Source organism: Mya arenaria, chromosome 10 (genome assembly GCF_026914265.1).
Source record: "Mya arenaria isolate MELC-2E11 chromosome 10, ASM2691426v1".
In the NCBI taxonomy this organism is placed as follows: domain Eukaryota; kingdom Metazoa; phylum Mollusca; class Bivalvia; order Myida; family Myidae; genus Mya; species Mya arenaria.
In genome coordinates this window covers 18,892,632-18,905,364 of record NC_069131.1, presented here as the reverse complement: position 1 = coordinate 18,905,364, position 12,733 = coordinate 18,892,632, and the positions used below count along the sequence as shown (strand labels likewise).

Sequence of the window (12,733 nt, the reverse complement as noted above, 5' to 3'; positions counted from 1 at the left end):
TATTAAGACATTTCTGGGAAAACGTAATTTCTTTTGATTGGACATCTGATAAAATATGATTTGGTAAAAAAAATGCTCAACTCCTAATTCCTGCTTTTCATGTTGCATTGGATATATGAATCATGCTTGTTGAATATTTAAACTCAAAACTAAATTGAAGTTGAATTTTTAAATATTTAAAACTTCGTTCCCTCAAACGAAGTTGCATCGCTGCCGATACTTAATTTTATTAATTATATAATTGTAGTAATTTGGCTATTTGGATCAGCATTTAGTGATATCTATAATTATCGTCTTTTGTGTTAGTATGTTTAAGCTAGTGTAAAAAATATTACAGAATGAGATACCTGGAATTACATTATGTTTATTAACTCAAATATTTATTTGACATGATGTTAACATGCTATATATGATAAACAGTGTATATCCACATGCATCAGTCAACATGCGAGTGCTATACGGTATTCAAATCAATAAATGAATGTTCGTATTGAAAGTGTGTTTGTCTATTCAGAGACATCGAGTCCTAAAAGGAATGCATAGTAGGTAAAGATTAAAATGTAGGCTTAGTTATTAAGAAGGGCTCCCTACTGCCACTCATCCAATACACACTCCTAGCTTCAGATTTTGTGTTGACAATGTATCAGCCAATTATTTTGCATTCAAAACGCTCACTCCGCACATTCTTAATCATTAAGAATTTACTTTATGTCATCAAACTATTACATGAATCGAAACATAATAAATTATTTTAGTTGGGGTTTATTTATCTCTTTGTTATGGTTAACGTTCTGGTACTCCATGTAGGTTTTTTTTCTTTAAAATCAATATTAATCTATTATCAATACTTGTATGATGAAAAGACCGTCTCGATAGCTCAGCGATATATCGTTTGCATCAGGTACGGAAGGCCATGGGTACAAACGCCGGCCGCGTCAAACTAAAATACCCTTTATTATCCCAGGAAAGTTGTATATATATATATATATATATATATATATATATATTGCTTTACAATGAGCACAATTAAGAAACAAGAGCTCCATTTACAAAGGGCTAAGGTGCCGCACTCGGATCAATCGTATCTCACTCTCTCTCTTCGAGTCTTTCCGTGTCTGGATTTGACTGCGAATTTCTGTCACTACTATCTTATGTCACTTATAGCATTTACTAAAGACAATTAAACTCGTGACTGCGTCACGGCGGGTTCAAGCCATAATGCAACCAATGGGCGCAGGCAGGCCTCAGTTAAAACAAAGACTGATGAAAAGCAGTAGCTTCCTAATCGGTTTATATCTTTGATGTTTTATTAAAGTTAATTCATGATTGTAATCTCAATCGTCAAGACTTAAAATGCAGATGTTAATAATAATTTATCAATTCTGGTCTTTAAATTCCAATAAAAAATTGACACTGTGGCGCTTGTGCACTTCCCGCTGTAGTTGGTCAAATATCCTTCCAAGCCATCAACACCGTCGTCCACCAAAATTATTCCCTTGCGTCTATCTATACGAGAAAACAATCAGCTATCGACAGACAACCAAGAAACACACACACACAAACACAATTTTGGGCGTGTGAATATGCTTTAAAATTCATTGCCTTTGTATTTGAAACAAACTTTTATTGCACAATTATTAGAATCGGTATGGTTCATTTATGAACCTATAAATTCATAATTGTGAGAGGTGTATGTAGTTGCTATATTCACCATAACTAACTTACTTACATATATTCAAATATGATATAAACACATTAAGATTAAGTTAATTACAGGCTTTAGTGGTATGCCTCTTGAGTTCGGGAAAGTAGCCCCTTTACATATCTTAGAATTCAATAATATGATCATGCTTCGGAAATCGGTCCTTTAGATATCTCATAATTAATATAATAATGCTTCGGAAATTAGTCCTTCAGAGATCTCATAATTAATATAATCATGTTTCGGAAAGTAGTCCTTTACATATCGAGGTATTTGTAAATTAAATCCTGTTTATAATCTAAGAATAAAATGATAGCAATACGATTTCTTGATAACCATCTTTAGAATTATGATCAATTAGGCGTAACTGTAGATTGATCTGCTTTATAATAGATACAAGCCTACGCAAAATGTACACACCAGAGCACTACCAAGGCGAGTTCAATTTCCTCTGTGATCACTTCATTTCTGGGGATTTGTACATTATTAGTATATATAATACAACCTACGTTATCTATGGTTTCATTTATAACAGATACAAGCCTACGCAAAATGTACACGCCCGTTAAACCAAAGGCAAGTTCAATTTCCTCTGGGATCACTTCAGGTCTGGGGATTTGTTCGATATTAGTATATATAATACAACCTACATTATATATGGTTTGATTTATAGTAGATACAATCCAACGCAAAAAGTACACGCCCGTTCACTAATGGCGAGTTTAATTTCTTCTTGGCTCATTACAGGTCTGGGGATTTGTTCGATATAAGTAGATATAATACAACCTACCTTTTCAGCCAATGTAATTACAGATAGGAAGTACATGTACTAGGCTGAATCAATTACAAATTCATATTTTCAGGATGTAAAAAGGTTCACCTACTGCCACTCTCCCTGCCCTGCATTGGTTCTTGCGTTGACAATGTATCAGCCAACGAGGTAGTGATCTACGGCAGTTAGATGAACTAAAGTTATACTAACTAAAACAAAACATTACAAAACCGCATAGCTTTTTTCTGAATTCCATATTTACGTTTGCATTGGATTATTGCACTAGTCCAAAGAGCCTGGGAACCGTTTCAATACATAAGTACCAAAAAGGATGAATAAATCCCTATATCAATGGTTTTTACGAAGGATCCCGATTTTACTTCGGAAGAAAGGTGCAGAAAACATGATATTTTTACTTTTTGAGACGATAGTAGTTTGCAGTAAATCCTTTAATACTCACTTATCATTTAATATGTCTGCGTAATCAGCTATAAAATACACGGTTACAGTCTTGTTACTAGTTATTAATATTTTTCAAAAATGCATTGATTAGGAAGTAGTAAAAGGTTTATCACTCAACATCTATGTTTTTTATACGTGTATGTATTGATTTGTAATGTAAGTGTCACTGTAAACACAGTTTTGCGGAGACTAATAGAAGATACACAACTTTATTCTTTGTTCAACTTATTTGACTTTAATAATAAAACACAAGATATAAAAATAATCACTTTTATAACTTATTTGTTTCAATGAATTGATACATGGCCACATATTCTCCAGTGAAAATAGCGCGAATATATCGAATATAGTTTTTTTTTACTTTACACAAATCAGATGTTTGTTTTGTTTTTGTTTTTGTTTTTACGATCATTCAAGTCATATGAGTAAAATATCATGATGCATTCAGATTAAAAAATAATACATCAACCTAAACATTTAAATAAATCGACAGCGGACCTAGGAGTGAACCTAATTCTAGTAATCAAAGATTTAATGACAAATTGAACACGAACCTATTAAGGCTAATCAAGGTATTTGATCAAATATAAGTACACTGATATGTATCCGACAAACATCCTGAACCTCTTCTAATATAAATATACATATCACGTATTTCTATCTAACGTTTCATTTTCGGGGACACACTCTTCTTAGTTGGTCATAATAAACCGCTCCAGGCCAAAAGCAATGCGGTTCTCCATTCTACTGATAAGCCTGTCTGGCGTTCTCGCTCTGCAAGTCAACATCGCTGAGTGTTTAACCAACAGGGAGTTCTTTGAGATCATCAAGGATTATGTGGACGGTAATATCTTACTCTTATGCTTGTTTTTGGTTATAACCACATTAACCTAATGGTTGTGAACACCTGCTTCGGTGCCATATGCCATTTAGAGACATGTACTCTAACATATTTACTCTTTTCTTTAGATTTATCAAAGGGTCCTTTATATCAGCTATCAGGCATAAAATAACACTGAATTACAGCAATTGAAAAAAATATCAAGAATATCGTTAAACTGGAGAATTCATAGTTATTTAGTGCTAGATGACATCATTGATGTTATTTTTTTTATTTGTAAACAGTTATGTCGTTTTCTTATTTTTGTATTGGGTTAAAACATAACCAGATAGTGTTTCATACTGGTTTATAACTAACCGGACACATAATGAGTTAAGTTGTTAAGGGATATGTTTCCGGTTTTTGTAAAGTGTCAGTCAATATACTTAACCACGAGGCATTGTCGTGATATAACTGTATAATCAATTATTAATATACAAAATGACACTAACTTTAACCGTTTACACATACAGTTCAGATTTATTCGCTCGATATCCCAAGGAAAGGCCAAAATACGCAAACCTCGCAAATAGCGCGCCAAGCGATAATGCTTACAAAAGCTTAAACAAAATTTGTCCTTAACATCCAGTTCAGCGTACGAGTAAAATCGGGCCAAGCGATATCGAGCCAAGAAGTTTCAAATGTATATTTTAGACAATTTTAGCTGCATGCAAAGAATTTCTCAACACTCAAAATATTTCCGGGTTACAAAAACTACAAAATGGTTCTTGAACGCAGCTAAATTGGTTGAGATTATGAGCTAAAAGCAGAAATTGTTATACATTGCGTTTGAAATCAGTAGATATTTAGAGCCTTTACCATTACATTAAACATACCGCAATTATAAGTTTACAAGTTTTATATTTGTTTTATATACATTAGGATCGTTTTTGAAATGTACAGTAGATCAATATTCAGGTAAAAATAAGGGTAACTTAGTAAATAGTTTGTTTCCTCAACCAACACAAAAAAGGGGCGCAACTCAAAAGGTTACAGCCCATAAGTTACGCCCCCTCTAATATGGAATCCTGGAACCCCGTCTGAGTACCACCCTTAACATGTCGATCGCTATCCAAGGAAGTGACTGGTACCATATTTTAAACTTTTCGATTTGACACAGCCGTGTTTTGAACTCCGATCTTCCGCACCCAAAGCTAGCGCTCTACCACTGAACTATCGGGGTCGGTTTTGTAGGATAAAATAAACTATTAATCAATTGAATACACTCAATTATACGCCTTGCACTACATTGAAATAAGAATCCGACAATTTTCTAAATAGCTTTATTGAAACGTCAAAAAAGGGGGTAAGCTGGACCACGACGAACAAGTTACATACTTCCGCCTTAAGGTCCCAATCTAAAAGGTGTCAATTAAGAAGAATAACACTAAACTTCATATTAAATATAAAGTAATGCATTATATATAATGTATACACTATTATTGAAGATTGTTGCGTATACACTAAATAAATTGCAACAGAACTGATTGTTATTTGAAAAGTTTTATTAGCATATACAAAAAAATGTTTCCCTTTTACTCCTAGTATGTTTCACTTAGTCATTAAATAAACTTAAAGTTTCCGGCAATAACACTTCAAGCCCGTAAAGGCAGCGCCTTAGTTCATATTATTATTGATTATATCATTACTTTATGTAGTCGTTGAAGAAGACGTTTCCATTGATGATGTCGTAACTGACAATAATGATGACGTCATTGACTTTCCTGGCGGTCCCGATGATGACGTGGATTTCGATTTCCTGATTGACGCGATGGGCCTTTCCAGCACTGGGGACGAGATATCGGAAATGATGGAAGGTTGCATACTATTCTTATCAATATTGCTGTTTTTCAAACATATCTTGTGAGATATCATCTAAAACAACATGATTCGTCGATATGCTTATGAGGCTATGGTAATATTTTTAGTTCAAGGTTCATGGGTGTTAAGATCCGCCTACTGCCACTCATCCGATACATTTTGCCTGCGTAATATCAACGCAAGCCCTACTTTGTACTACAAACACTTCGGACTTCTTTTCAATAAGATTAATGAGTTTACATTATATATTAGCCGTGGTCTATGAAATCACTGCTTCCATTCCCACAAAAATATTTACCCCAGTAGCAATCTGCATTATAAAGGCGACACAATAAGTTCTAACCACTCTCTTTATTTCCGCAAATCAAAGCAGCCATGGTCTAAGCTTGTGGCGTACCGAAACAATAACTAAAACCATCACCAATACCACAACCATCAACTCCACAATATTTTCTCTTATCTTTAATTGTTATGCAAAGCAAACGCCACAGACAAATTTTTTCACCACGTATACTTGTAGCTTCACAAAGCAGCCATGGTCTAAGCTGGTGGCACCATCACCACCATCACCACAACCGCCGCCCGCATAGAAAGATATGCTCATGTCGCCATCTCTACTGCAAATGCTGCATCAGCCACACGTTCCGTATCAATCTTATCTTCAAGAAGTTCCACTTCCGGTTCAATCGTAAGTAGTACCGTGTTGCATCGGGATAACTTCTTTTTTTGAGATTCATGAAATTTGCTCGCGTTTCCTTCTTCATCTATATCGAAAAAAATCTTTCAGTCGATAATTAGATAGCAGAAAATGCATTATTTATTTCTTATTTCCATGCATACCATTCTATAACCTCCTATAGAAAACAACAAAACCAATAATTTTTAATTGGTATTATTTTGGAAGTCTCAGTGAACCACTTGGGAAACATATTATCATGGACAGCATGAACTTGCAACATGAGCAAAGTATGTCTAGGTAACAACATGCTCAAAAAATGGAGCTTACAGACGTGGTCGACTGGCCGAGGAAAAACTGAGATAAACTCTCCTTCTGGGATAAACTCAGAAACCTCTGCCTGATTGTCATCCAGATTTACAGGATTTGTCTCGTACCACTAAATGTCGGGCCTCATCATCCATAAGCTCCTTAATAAAGATGTATAGAAAATATATCATTTTCATGATATTTGTATACGTATTTATCAAGTTGTACAAATGAATATTACATCGCTATGTTTTTGAAGACAAATGAAAACAAATTGTTCATTCATATGATGAAATTGCAAAGTAACAGAAACTTTCACAATTAACATTTGCTTGTAAAATTCAACCATCAATTTAATCGATGTGAACGTATCGGTTCCCCAAACCTGAATGCCTTTACATTCATATGCGCACGAATAACTCGTGCTTATAAATCACCACCTGGTGTTATTTGGTTATAAACAAGGAAAAATAATTTCCTGCTAATTCTTTTTACTCAAACGTAGAAAATTATATCCAGATGTGTATAATGTCGTAAATGGTAATTGAATATTTCTACGTTACGAATAAATAAATCATTCAAGTGTGTGTAAGCTTTTTTATATTCGAACTCGGGCCTAACCCATTCGGCGAGTGCTCCATCGAGAGTGAAAGTCATTTTAGGTTTTTGGAGTATAGTTCATTGACAGAATGTAACATTTCTTATAGCTTCCCTGGTTATTTAACGTGCACCAGTGTGTAGCACTGTCACACGGGACACCCAATTATCGTCCCTCCCGGAAGACGATCAGTATTTTTTAGTGGTGAGACTGGGAATCGAACCCACGACCCATGGATTGAGAGTCGAGTGTGTTATCACTAGACAACGGATCCGCCACTAGAATAATCAACTATTGCTTTGTTCTATATACAGCATGTGTATCGTTTGGCTACCTTCCTTCTAATTACGGGTTTGAGTTGACCATCACGTTGTTTTGTTCTATATATAGCATGTGTATCGTTTGGCTACCTTCCTTCTAATTACGGGTTCGAGTTGACCATCATCACGTTGTTTTGTTCTATATACAGCATGTGTATCGTTTGGCTACCTTCCTTCTAATTACGGGTTCGAGTTGACCATCATCACGTTGTTTTGTTCTATATACAGCATGTGTATCGTTTGGCTACCTTCCTTCTAATTACGGGTTCAAGTTGACCATCATCACGTTGTTTTGTTCTATATATAGCATGTGTATCGTTTGACTACCTTCCTTCCAATTACGGGTTTGAGTTGACCATCATCACGTTGTTTTGTTCTATATATAGCATGTGTATCGTTTGGCTACCTTCCTTCTTATTACGGGTTAGAGTTGACCATCACGTTGGTTTGTTCTATATATAGCATGTGTATCGTTTGGCTACGTTCCTTCCAATTACGAGTTGGAGTTGACCATTACGATGTTTTGTTCTATATACAGCTTGTGTATCGTTTGGCTACGTTCCCGCCAACTACGGGTTCGAGTTGACTATCACGTTCAACGGTCGTCGTCTGTTCCATAAGGAGATTTCACGTAAGCATTAGTGTAATAGTTTAAAACTTATTCATTTTATAACGATGGTAAGAAAATTATGATAACTTAAATTAATTCACTCCGTTGGCACGAAGATGCGCGAGAGGGTAGTCTTGTGTTTTTGGAGGAACCGGAGTACCTAGAGAAAAAAACACTTGTCAAGCTTAGTGAACACTAATCAAGCCACACTCAACAGGGCTGGGAATCGAGCCCGGATCGCCTTAGTAAGAAGCGAGTGCGCTTATAGGACAACATAGGCATAATTAGTTTAGTTTTTTTAAACACCTTAACAAATGACCGTGCGTCTGACAAAACTTGTTATGGCAGAAGTAAGGGAAACATTTCATTAAATCATGTAATATTTATGTTTTCGACCATTCAGTGAAACATCCCCCTGCACTATGTTTTGGCGTTCCTGGGCTTCGAACGTTTGCACGTGTCTGTCTTCAAGTATACAACGTGAACCTGCAAACCAAACACATATGTGTTCGCCTAGTCGGTGTCCTTGACCTTAAGGTTGTTTTTTTTCCTGTTTATATATTACGTCATTTCCTGTTGTCCAGATAAATTCTACGTTTATCAAATAGTAATGAAAAAATAAAATGTGCTCATCTGGTTGATTTTCCTGACCTTCAGGTTCATACGTCTTGTTATCTATGACATCATATTTTTCACGACTGTGACTGTGAAGAAATTTTAATGTATTGTTAGATCATTTTTACTAAACCTTGTTTATTTAAGCCATTTGTATTTGTACTTGTTTTGATATTAATTGAAATGTTCAATTGAAATTTACAAACAATCTTGCAGCTTAGCATAAGCATTTAAACTCAAAATTACACCTTAAAAAGTCAATTTGTGTGTTGAAATATCGGGGTCTCTTCATACTTCAAACATATTGGCTAGTGACATATTTTAAACCTGTTATTTTCTTCTTCTTTTTATTGAACGTTTCCACTCTTGTTTCCATCATAGACCACAGTAGCATGCTTACCAAAGTCATCAATATAACGTTTTAATAACCATGATACAACGTCGTTATATCACGCGACTCTGGCAGTGAAGAAATGTGTTGTAGAGTCATTTCTAAGAATACTTATTTAAAAAACTACAGAAAAAAGACATAGACCCGGTTTAATGGCACTGGGTACACACCAAAGACATATAACACAAAAACAAAAAAAATCACAAACAAGAAACATAAAAGAGCAGCACAAAACTCCACAAACAGCACAGTACATACATAATATATAAACAAACTAAGTATGTTTATCAAGGATTGTTAGGTACCGCCTTCGAACGGTCAGTAATATGTAAATTAACTGGGTGGGGGCGGGGGGGGGGGTGTTACCGGTTTACGTGCACAAACCTCACTACAAATAAACAAATGATAATAAACTAATTAGTAAACCCAAAGTACTTCAATGATAAGAGATCTAAACCCTGCAGACGGAGGAATACAATTCAGAGCACCTGATGCAAAAACGTTTCAAAGATAGGATGCAGTCATTGTTTGAAATTATGAGCACAGTCTGCCTTATAGAACAGTAGTTTTAAAACTGTGTGATCATATTGTTTCATAATCAAATGCATCATTGTACTAAAACTGGAAACAAATAAAGAAAACATTTTTAAAAATAAAAGCGACATAAATGAGCTATTTTTTTTCTTCCAAATTATTACCTACGTAAAATTTTGTTTGTTTATATAAGCCATTGTTACTTTGTAATATGTCATTAGTCAAAATGTACTATTAGATTTCATAAAAGTTGTATAGTTCAACTAAGCATGACTAACTCAAAATTACAATAAATAAAAATCAAATTGTGTGAAGTAAACAAATAAATATTGGCATTTTCTTTTGTCAGTAAGGTCCCTACTATATGAGTAAAGAAACCTGCTATATGTAAAAGGCAAAGCTAATTTATGTTTTTCGTACTAAATTTCAGATTCATAAATTTAGAGTTCATCTGAAAATAGCCTGCTTCCGTATTCCCCTCACCGAGGCTGAGAGAGTCGCCCAGATGTTGGAGTCACGTGACTTACACGTGGCATCACTTGCCGAAACAAGATCCACCAATGGTAAGCGTGTACGGTTGTTTATGTATAAAGCTATTTTGAAATCATTATCATCAAAAAGTACTTAAGTGGTGAGAGTTATCTGTTGGTATAGGTGTCCGCCTCTCTCACCCAACATATCGTGGGTTCGATCCCCATTAATGTTGCTTTTTCATGTTCTTTCAAAAAGGTCACACTACTGGTTTCTGCCCAGGAAACGGACTCGCGAGTGATTTTTTAAGCTTTTAGATGTCGTCACAAACGAGCTAACATAAATCCGTATACACTGAATTTTACCTTAAAAAACAACACATATTGAGCACATGTAATTTATTTATCCAGTTTGAATTAAAGTAGCTGTTATGTCGTGATAATAACAAAAGGCTTGTTAAGTACGAATAATAACATTTCCATGCATCTACTAATAATTCGTTTTTGAATCCAAAGTAGTACATCGGTGTATGTATACCACGTGATAAATGACGTATTAAATGCTACGTCTGAAGGCAAAGAGTTGGTTTGAATAACGACTTAAAACAAGATAATTATTATTTACATTCACCATTTTAAATTTAAAAAATTGAAGTGCATGCCGCTTGAAGAGCCCCGCCACTGAAAACAAACTCTGGTAAAATACCAAAGGCGTGGATCTGTAGACTGCGCTATGTTTCATTTGAAATAGTGAAGAAATGATAAAGTGATCTTTGTTTAATGCCTTTATTGGAAGTCAAATTTTGCCTTTCGATGAATCATATATGACGCAATTCATCACGTGGTATAAACACACTGTACATATCGTCATCAAACGATTGCTTAAGATTCTGTAATATTCATGGTGTTCTTGTTGTGATTCAGAAACAACTGTCTACGAAGTGGAATCCATCCACGAACTCTTTGACCTGATGAAAATTCTCGACTTGACCGATGACGTCACTGAGCAAATGACTTCACAGGACCAAGTTATCGATATTTTCCGGTCGCTTCAAGTCCAGGATGACAACGAGTAATGAAATAAGCAGAACAATGGCGACTTCTTTCAAAAACATTAAACATATTTAAAAAGCTGTTGGAATAAGTGGATGTAAACTACAGGGACATGCCAAGTCGCCTGACTTTAACACATTTCCCGGGGCGGTATTCATAAAACTTCTGGGGCCGTTTCAATGAAGGATGTCAGTCATAACTTAACTTATCTTAAATCTTTATAAAGGACACAAACGGCAAAACAGCATATTGTTCTTATTTCCCCATCTCTATGGTCATCTTTAATGATGGTTAAAGCTCATTTCACTCAAATTCGAAGCATAAGATCTTTGATACTAAGATCATTTCAGTTTAAGACTAAAATCGTCTAATATTTTTATTGAAATGGTCCCCAGTAGTTATTTCTGAACTTAAGTCACTAACTTAATTTTAGTATCTCTTCAGTCATATGAAATTGAAATAAAGGTTTTCCAAATAACATTATTTTCATTGACCTTATTAAAAAAAATACTTTAACGTTAAAAAAAACTCATTCCTTTCTTTCAATTTGAATAAGAAAAAAATACGAAATTCACTGCAGTTAGGAACTCTCTTAAGATGCATTATCAATGCGGCCCATGGCCCCAATCTCTCGAAACTTTTAAGATTAGCAGGCTTATGTTGATGATTTTGATCAGCCGAAATAATATTTTTATTTTGTTTTGACAGTATATGATTATCGGGATTATCATAAAAAATAATTCTGGTTTGAAGTCTGAAATCCCTTTCAACACGGTATTTTTTTAAAAATAATTGGTTACTGGGCCTGTCTTGTATTTTCCATTGTAATAAGTTCAGTAAATATAAGTGCTCTATTTTTTCTTGCGGTGTTCACTTTATAAATTATATGTTATTTTTTCATGTTCAAGCGTTCAACAATCATCAACAAAAATGTGATCAATTTCAAATTAACATAGTTTTAGTTTTTTATCCAAATAAGTTTTTGGTCGTTTGACCAAAAAGTAAAAGTTCGTTGATTACGGGTAGTATTTTGTACTTCTAATTTATTTCAGAGTTCTATTTTTATTCTAGTTATACTACTATATATATACTGGCTCTGTTTGTATGTATTAAATATAAGCTAATAAAATTGCATTCACAGCGCATTGTCAGTTTCTAGTCCCACGTTTTCCCTCTATATAATCCATTTGATATTTTGAGGACAGGCATGCTCCAAAGTAGAATTTTGTTTTAGAAAGGACCCCGGGGCAATATCATACAAGCAATGTGTATGTGCAGTAACATTTTTAATATGTATATGTTTGAGTACTGGTGTCATCCGTGTCTGTTTAAATGCATTATGTAATCAGCAAATCCATGTTATAACAGTTAATTAATTGCCTAAATAACGTTATTTTATTAATGCGCAACCCAATGGAAACCGCGGGAAAATGTTATTCCTAGCTTCCAGACATGGCTTCAGGCAATATAACACCGCTGAAGAAGTGTTTAATTGTACCAAACATTAAGTAAAACTAATC

At 34.6% G+C, this 12,733-nt stretch overlaps 1 protein-coding gene across 1 annotated transcript; it reads left to right on the top strand.

Moving 5' to 3' along the window:
• The first annotated feature begins 3,615 nt into the window (after positions 1-3,615).
• On the top strand, positions 3,616-12,354 carry LOC128205191 (uncharacterized). The gene is made up of 7 exons (XM_052906664.1): positions 3,616-3,780; positions 5,475-5,633; positions 6,158-6,325; positions 8,079-8,171; positions 8,554-8,687; positions 10,121-10,253; positions 11,085-12,354. The coding sequence occupies exons 1-7, from the start codon at positions 3,666-3,668 to the stop codon at positions 11,234-11,236; spliced, it is 954 nt and encodes a 317-aa protein (XP_052762624.1). The 5' UTR covers positions 3,616-3,665; the 3' UTR covers positions 11,237-12,354.
• Positions 12,355-12,733: the final 379 nt, after the last annotated feature.

What these genes read in the sequence shown, in the direction of transcription:
- LOC128205191 (XM_052906664.1), top strand. Translation starts at nt 3,666, where the DNA reads ATGCGGTTCTCCATTCTACTGATAAGCCTGTCTGGCGTTCTCGCTCTG. An exon ending in CATCAAGGATTATGTGGACG is followed by an intron (nt 3,781 to 5,474) that starts GTAATATCTTAC and finishes TACTTTATGTAG; the next exon opens with TCGTTGAAGAAGACGTTTCC. An exon ending in GTTCCATAAGGAGATTTCAC is followed by an intron (nt 8,172 to 8,553) that starts GTAAGCATTAGT and finishes TCGACCATTCAG; the next exon opens with TGAAACATCCCCCTGCACTA.